At 28.2% G+C, this 9,164-nt stretch overlaps 1 protein-coding gene across 1 annotated transcript in view; it reads left to right on the plus strand.

Annotated features, from left to right (window-relative positions):
* The window catches only part of LOC117167467, a 78,266-nt gene that overhangs the window by 23,493 nt on the left and 45,609 nt on the right, over positions 1-9,164 (plus strand). Inside the window, exon 2 of the mRNA XM_033352426.1 lies at positions 6,793-6,870. Coding sequence (XP_033208317.1) covers positions 6,841-6,870 — 30 coding nt within the window. The 5' untranslated portion in view covers positions 6,793-6,840. The remainder of the gene's footprint in view (positions 1-6,792; positions 6,871-9,164) is intronic.

A 9,164-nucleotide genomic window follows, 5' to 3' on the forward strand; every position in this document is an offset into this window, starting at 1 on the left:
TTTTTCGAAAAAATGCCCAAATAAATGAACGAATGGAATTGCGAGCTCTATATTTTAGGAAAAATCGTTAACTCGACTCATTTATTCACTCAAAAAATTTGGCGCAGTTTGTTCCAATAGAAAAAAAATTATCCTTAAAAAATGGGGTGGCCCTATAAATATGGGACACACTGCATGTATGTATGTATGTATGTATATATGTATGTATATTCCAATTGGAAGCGATTCAGCAGTCAGGCGGCCGTCACTGTTTACGTTTTGATCCCCCCGAAACCAGTTCAAGGCAATTTGAGGCAACCCCTGGCACTTGACTGAAAGCGAGAGTTTGGTGTACTCTATTTTTTGTTTAAAACTGATTTTTTAAATTTCAAAATTGAACTATTTGTTTGAAAATTTATGTATTTTGTAGAAAATTCTTCTTTTCTTTTGTAGAAAATTAATCTTTATAGTTGAAAATTCATCCTTCTTGTTATAAGGTCCGACTATTCCAGTTGAAGATTCAACATTTTAGTTGAATGTTCATAAGCTTGGTTGAAAATAATTTCTTTAATTGAACATTTAGCTGTTCCATTTTTAGTTGGAAATTTATCTTTTCTAGTTCATAATTCAACAATTTGGATTAAAATTGGTCTTTAATTAAAAATGTAAGTATTTCGTTTAAAATCCCCGTGTTTTTTTTTAAATGATTTTTTTTGGTTGAAAATTATCTTTTTATTTGCAAGTTAATACTCTTGTTTAAAAATTCAAGTCTTGTGGTGAAATATTGATCATTTTCATTGAAAATTCATCGTTTAGGCTGGAAATATAATTACTCGGGTGAAACTTGAACTCTTGTTACCAATAATATTATTGGTTGAACGTCTTTCATCATTTTAATAAAAAATTAATTTCTTTGTTTTAAATAGAGCTTTTTGATTTTAAAAAATTGTCTTTTCTTTGGATGAAAAGAGGTTTTTGCCGAAAATTTAACTATTTTGTTAAAAATTTGTTTGTGTATTGGTTATATTTTTTTAAACTGAAAATATAATTATTATTCCAGTTAAATATTTAATAATTTTAGTTGTAGTAGAAATTAATTCCATAATTTTAGTTTCAGTAGAAATGAATCTTCTTGGTTTCAAATTCATCGTTTTGTTAAAAATTAATTATTCCAGTAAAATAATTATCATTTCATTTGAAAATTCACCTTTCTGGTTTGAAATTATACAATTATAGTTAAAGAGTTATAATTTTTATTGAAACTCCATCTGGTTGGTTGGTTGGCCATTAATTTTTTTACCTTGAAATTTAATTGTTTAACTTTTGGTTGACAATTTATCTTTTTTAGTGAAAATTAATTTTGTTTTTGTTGAAAATTCAGCAGTATGTTGAAAATTCAACTTTTTTTTTTGTTTGAAATTCGTATTTTTGTTGAAAATTAATTGTTTTCTACTAAAAGTTTAAAGATGTTTTGAATTGAACGTCGCGAATTAAAATAAAGGTTTGCGTTTGACGGCAAATATGAAAATGTTGCTTTTAGTTGACCAGGAAAATTGAAAAATTTTACCGGGAGAAACCGGGAAATGACCGTGAATTTAAATCGTCCGCCTAATCGCCACCCTGATAATTATAAATAATAATAATTATATAATTCTATAAAGTGGTAAATATTCCAAAAGCGTAGATTTTCTAGTCTTCTCAGATGACTTGTTTATATCTGGCGCCTGCAGTTTTTATGAAGTTATAAAATGATTATGCGTCTGTGAAAAAGTCATATACTAGAGGAGGAATCACGTAAACTGCCGATGACGTTGATCTTGACAAAGAAGCTCGTGTGTCGAGACAGGTTCTTCCGTCTCATAAAAGTCACGCGTGTAGAATGTAGGGCAGGCCCTTCTCTTTACGTACATCCTACACAAGAAGATTGTATTTGAACGTATTGTACACGCGGGTTGCATGTTGATCCCTCAGTCGTGACATAAGAGGAAGAGGGTGAAAGTAGAAAAGAGGCTAAAGGTTTTCTAGGCTAGGTCCATCTCTTTCTTAATATTATTTTGACCCAGTTTTCTAGTTTCTAAAACAGAATAATCACTCGACTCCGCTATTTTGACAGAATGACGGAAATACGTCATTGAAATTTGAGGCCTTTGGGAGCGTCAAATAGGTGTGGGGTGGGGGAGTCAAAAGGTTTATAACACGTGAAATTTCTCTTGTTAAAAAAATTCATTGTTAAAAACATTCATTTTCGGCTGAAAGAGAGGAATTTTCAACCAAGAAGATTAATGTTCAACAAAATATTTGAGTTTTCTACCAAATAGTTGAGTTTTCAACTAAAAGAAGAATTTTAAAACCAAATATTTCATTGTTAAATTTGTAGTTAAAGCAACTAATTTAAAAAAAAAACACATTTATTAACCAGAAGAATCCTCAAACAAAATGATGAATAAAGGTAAAAATGTTGACCAAAAATGGACTACTTCAAAAAAGACTACTTCAACTAAAAATGGAATAATTTATATTGCAGTTAAAATTATTTTCAACCAAAAATGAAACAAAATTCTCAACAAATCAAATTAATTTTCACCTTACATTTACAACCAAGTAGTAGAATTTTTAACCTAACGAGAAAAGTCACGAACCAAAAACATAATTGTAGCCTTTTCAACAAAAAAAAAAATTAACTTTGAACCAAGAATAGCTAGATTTTTATATTTGGTTTCATTAAATTTTAGTTCAAATTTAAGCGAAAAAGAAACGAGAAAAAGGGGACGTTTCTTCAAGAGAAGAAAAAAATAATTTGTTGCAAAATAGCAAAGTCACGAATAAGTTTATAAATTTTTAGAAGAAATATCTATTCAATCACTTGAAATGTCACAAATTTTATATCATACGATGTAATGCAATTTTAAATAAGCTCGATTTCAATTTGTTATTGTATAAAGCGTAAGTGTTAACTTTTTCAATTATTGGAATATTCAGTTTAAATTGTGTAATTCCAAAATCTTTACCTTTGAAAATTTTCCATTTTAGGTCTTCTTTTTCAAGCTCACATTGAGAATTTAAAGAGAATTTTAAGTAATGGTGTTTAAAATTGACCTGTACTTCGAGTATTAAAAATTAAATAATAATTAACTAGAATTCGATTCTAATTTGTTTTTAATTTCAAGTTTGAACGTTAACATTTTTATTTTTCTATTTAAAAATATTACATTTGTAAGTATTGAATTTTGATTAAAGCGGTCACCCTAAAGATTTAAATTTTTCAAACCAATTAATTTCAAATTCATCAGTTCACATTTTAGTTATACGGCATCAAATTCAAAGCCTTAATAGTTAAAAAATTTTTAGGTAATTAATTAGGTACAACTTTACTTCATAATTTATAGGAACTAATATTTAGAACTTTTTCTGCTGTGTGAAGCAACCAGTAAAAAAATTGTTCATTTGAATTTTTTAACTTTAGCTACATTTAAAATTTCAAAATATGAAATTGAAAGCGTTTACAATTACATACATGTTTTTAATTTTGCGAGTTTAGAATTCAGTATAAAATCATTTTTAATTTGAAGCTTTATAGCTTTGAAACATTAGTAATGAAGTAATGTGTATTATAAATGATAAATTAAATACAAATTTTTCGCAATTAAAAGAACATAATCTAAAAACAGGTATTTAAATTTACAAAAACTTAAAAATAACAACATTTAAAAATGAGGGAATGTTTCTAGTAGAAAAAGTTTGGGTTTTCGAAATTATTTTTGGTTTGCATGATCTTTAAAATATCCATGCAAATTTTTTTGTAACATGCGACAAATTCTAATTTTTAAGCCTTTCAGTCAGTTTGATACATGCATTTCTATTTTACCAGTATTTTATTTAATATATAAGAGATCTTCAAGATTGAAGAACCTGCAAAACCTGAAAATTGTATTGAATGTTGGAAAGCATCAAGCTTCAAGGATTTCAGTTTTAGAACAATTAACTATATTTCATAAATAATTGTTCTTTTATTCATAAAAGAAACTGATTTATAAAAAAGAATTTTCCAGGGAAAAATGTAATTATTTGTAGAACTGATCAATATGTTAGTAAAGTTGTGTTCATCTTGATTGAGCGATACTAATAGTCTCTTTAAGTAATTTTATTTGATTATAATTTACGGGGTGATTACGTCCGCAGTGTGCTGATGAAGCTCGTGAGTCGTGACGAAGTTTTTATCGATTACGAAGGTAGTTGGACGTAGCATGTATGAATAGTGGGTATGCACTATAATACAGGTATATGCATGTATTATATGTAGGTATATAGGATTGTCGGGCACGTGCTCGACAACGAGTGACGTTATTTGTCTCGATCGTATAGCAATTTTCGCTTAGTTCCGATATCACCCTCACGTACGCATACAGGTGTTGCATTTTTTTTATTATTAAAAATGAATTCATAAGACGATAAAAAGTTTCTAGTATTGCTCGAGGTATTATTTTGAATGATTGAAATTTTGTCCACTGTTGGTAGGTTTGCGCTACAGTGGACAATCGATTCGATGTCGCAAAGCAGATTATGTATTTATACCACGATGTAATAGTAAGGAGAATCAACGCTAATGCATTTGCGGCGGAAATGTCTGGCAGTTTTTTTAAGAAAATATTTGGAGGGAGACTTTCAATGAGTTATGAGTGGAATAGCTGCTAAAGCCGGTATCAGCTGGGAGACGAGTTTTATTCAAATTATGCGTCAAAATAGTCGGTGACTTGCGATCATCCTCGGTTCTTTCCAAGAGTACTTCGTGCAATTTCTTGGCTCTCGCAGATACGTCACTTACCAGTCCCTGGAAAGCCCGTCCCCTCCCAACTATTCCCCAAAAAGTTGTACATTTCTCATAAGCCACAGTTTGATCTCCTTATCTTTACTGTTACATATTGATTTATACATACCTGCAATAGTATATTGTGCATCAAGGCAGTAAAGTAATCTTCTTACGGCCGAGGATGAGCTTGCAAGAACGAGTCGTAGCCGAGGTGTAGACGAGTTATTACAAACTCACGCTCGGCTGTAAAAAGACTACTTTACTGCCTCGGTACAAACGATACTTTATGTATTAACAATATGGTTTTCGAGTTTTCTCATGAACTTTTATGTTCAAAATTCATATTTTTTGTTTAAAAATTCAACTCTTTTAAAGCAAAATGCATCTTTTAGCTTGTACGTATACTGACAATTTAACTTTACCCTTTTTTGACGACAATTTTTCTTTCTTTATTGAAAATTCCACTATTTGTTTAGAAATTCACGTTTTTTGTTGAAAATTCATTTTTTTTTAAAGTTAATCTTCTTGGTGGAAATTTCGTCTTTTTTATTATAAAATTGATCTCTTTTGGTAGGAATTTTATCTTTTTATTAAAATATCAACAATTACATTTTTTAAACAGAATTTACCTTTTTTTTGTCGAAAATCAACTGTTTTGTTATCTATTGTCTATTTGGACAGAACATTTATCCTTGTGGATTGAAAATGCATCTTTTTGTTGTTGAAAATTCCACTTTCTTCTAAAAGGTTAAATTATTTAGTTGCTGTTTAATTTTTTTTTTTTGAAAATTCATCTTTGTAGTTTAAAAATTGAACTATTTGGTAAAAATTCATATTTTTGAGTTGAAAATTCAACTGTTTTGTTGAGCCTTTGTATATTAGAATATAAAATGTATTCCCTTGTATTTAAAATTCACCTTTTGTGTCCTAAAAATTTAACTCTCTTCTAAAAGATTCAATTATTTGGTTGAAAATGTAACTGTTTTTGGTTGAAGTTTAATTTCTTTTTTTGAAAATTCGACCATTTGGATGAAAATTCATCTTCGTAGATTAAGAATTCAACAAGTTGGTTAAACAATAAATTAAATTGTTGAAAAGTTAACTATTTACATAAAAAGTCATCTTTTTGTTCGATACTTCAACTCCATAATAGAAAATGCATCCTTTCGGATTGAAAATTCATCTCTTATGATAGAAAACTGATTTTTCTTATTGTAATAAATAAACTAAAAAAAATTTCATCTGAAATTTTATTTTGTTTATAAAAAATTCTTTGTTAAAAAAAGATTACCAGATTAAGATTCTGATCATTGAATATTGTAATGGTAAGGGAAAAATCAGGAAATTTTAATTATATTTTAATTAGATTTTAATTGGAGTCGAATATCTGAATTTAATTAGAATTTCTAATTACTTTTCATACATATGAATTCCCTTTTTCATTACGAATTCAACTATATAAAAAATCACATTTTTCATTAAAAAATCTCTATAGAGCTTTCCTTCAAAAGTACCTGCGTCAGAACTGGCGTGTGTTCCGACTTCCGACCTGGTGAACCGCAGAGGAATTTTATTTGAGCACTGGTTCGTCGATGTAGTGATGCAGCAAGTCGAACGCCGACGTGACGTCAGGCGTCCTGACGCTATTTCTGTCCAAAGACAATTTGCTTTTGCCACCTACCTTCCATGTTGAGTCAAGATTCGAAAGAAACCGATAGTCAAATTTTATATCGACATATTTGAATTCATTTAAATCCAACTTTAAATTCGAAATTTCTTAATTTTTTCGGGATGTATTTTCTAATCTGGTTGACCGATGGATAATTAATTTAGTTTCAAGATCTTTCATATATTTTAACTAGCACACCATTTTTTCAATCTCAAATTTTCAGAAACCAAAATTATTTGATAACTTTGGCGTGTGCTTTAAAAAACTGTACATTAGTAAAAAGAGTAATAGATGCGTGGACTATTTTTTAACATGAAACCTTTTTTTTTTCTTTCAGATAATCGAAGCAGTCATCTGGATCTTTCTGCGCAATCAAACACACTGTATGCAATATGGGGCATGGATAGAGAAAAAGGTATGTATCTACGAGCAATTTATTTTACCCCCTTTAATCCTTCTTTATTTATTTCTAATACAAATAATCAACGATATTGGAAGAAAATTGGTACATACAGATGGTAAAGAGAAACGGTTGGAAAAATCAGAGAATTTCAAGTTGGCCGATGGACCGGGAAAACTGTGAAACGACCGGGAAGTTTATAAGACGGGGGACACACTTTTTAGTTGATTAACTGTGAATATACATTGTAATGATTTTATAAATTTAACTGTACATTAAGGATTACAAAGTGATTAATAATTGATTTTACAAGACGATTCGAAATCAGTTCAAAATTTATGAATTTCCAGATTTTAACGTTAAAGATTAAACTGTTTCAATTGGAAAGTTTTAGTAGTTAAATTTAAACGCCCTATTGAAAATTTATAAATTATTCAAAAAACTTAAATAACTTAAAAACAATATGTTTATACTTAAAGACTTTTATCAAATTTAAAATATTCTTTTAGTCTAAAATTTGTAGCTTTAAAATTCGAAATTTGTTAATTAAAAAAAGAATAACTTCTTAATATTTAGAAATTTTCTGCTGTTTATTTAAAATCAGTTATTATAAATCAAATATTCAAAATTAAATTTTGAACACTGCAATGTTGATCGTTCTATTTAAAAAAATGTAATTTGAAAGTAAAATTGTTGAATTCTGGTGTAGAATAAATATTGATCACCTATTATTATTCATAGAAAAAAAATTCAAGTAAGTTGAAAAGATATTTAGGTGTAAAAAGATTCAAAATTAATTAAAAATGTGAAATTATTACATATAATTTAAAGGAAGTGTCTACGTATAACGACAAAATTTGGCTATTTGGTTTTGAACAAAAAACGTAGAAGATTTTTAATAATTGTGAAAGGATTTAAAAGAATAAAAAACATTTCTTAAGATTCCTAGGAAAATTAAAAAAAACTTAAGATTTAAAAAAATTAATTGTAAGAGAATATTTGCAAAGATTTCCAAAATTGTCAAAAATGAATTTGGAAGATTTTAAGCAAATATTTTTAATCTTGAAGAATTAAAAAAAAAATAGGAAAAGTTTGAGCAAGAATTCGAATCATTTAAAAAAATGTTTAGAAGTTCTGAAAAAAATTCAAAAATAATTTAATATGTACTTGAAAAAATGTAAAACATGTAGATGTTTCAAGATTATGAAATAAAATTTTGAAGCTTTTTACGGATTTTTAAACTAGTTAAAATTAAAATAATTTCACTTCTGATTTAAGAAGTGTTCAGTTTATAACAAAAATTTAACCGTTTATTTTTTTATGTTTTTCTAACTTGAAATTTCTTAAAATGATTTGCAGCTTAATTTTTATTACTTCAAATGAAAAATTTTTTAGCTTTAGAGTTCGAATTTTTAGCTTTCATTGACCGTGAAAAATGTTAGAGAACTAAAAAAAAAAAACCGGGAAATGACCAGGAATTTTTTTCTGTGATTAAATTGACGACCCTGGAATTTTCATCTTTATATTTACATCGGAATGCTTGAGGACTTTCGATATTTAAACATTTAAACCGTAAATTTACCAATTTATATGTTTGAAATCATTTAAAGTTTAGAAACTTCCATATTTTAAAACAATATAATTTAGATATTTCTTAAATTAATTGCATTGTAATAATAAGAATCCTGATTAAAACAATATAATTCTGATATTTCTGAAATTAATTGCATCGTAACAATAAGAATCCTGATTTAAAAACAATTAATTTGAGATAATTCTTAACTTTAGAGGATACTCTTCTGAATTTTTAAAATAAACTTTTTTTCAACGTAAGGGCATGTGATACTTACAGTTTCCCCGGCTTTTTCCCACAAAAATGACAATTTTTAAAAACTGAATTCGGAGATGCTATAAAATATCATAACGGACGTCCCCGGACACTTTTTTGAGGGATACGAGGGTAGTTCAATAAGTCCTTAGAATGAAGTATAAAAACAATTTTTTTTGGGTAAATTTTTTTTAATTTTTCAACATAATCTCCTTGGAGCTCTATACACTTGGTCAATCGCTTTTCAAGTTTTTTTAATCCTTCAGAAAAGTGCGTTTTCGGAAGTTCCTCAAAATAAGCACTTACAGAGGCAATTACGTCTTCGTTGTCTGGAAATCTCTGTCCACCGAGCCATTTCTTCAAGTTTGGAAATAAGAATAAGGCACTGGGGGCTAAATCTGGTGAATACGGTGGGTGTTCGACCAATTCGAATTTTAGTTCTTCAATTTTAGCCATTGAAACGAAGCATGTGTGAACTCGG

Source organism: Belonocnema kinseyi, chromosome 2 (genome assembly GCF_010883055.1).
Source record: "Belonocnema kinseyi isolate 2016_QV_RU_SX_M_011 chromosome 2, B_treatae_v1, whole genome shotgun sequence".
NCBI classification, from domain to species: Eukaryota; Metazoa; Arthropoda; class Insecta; order Hymenoptera; family Cynipidae; genus Belonocnema; species Belonocnema kinseyi.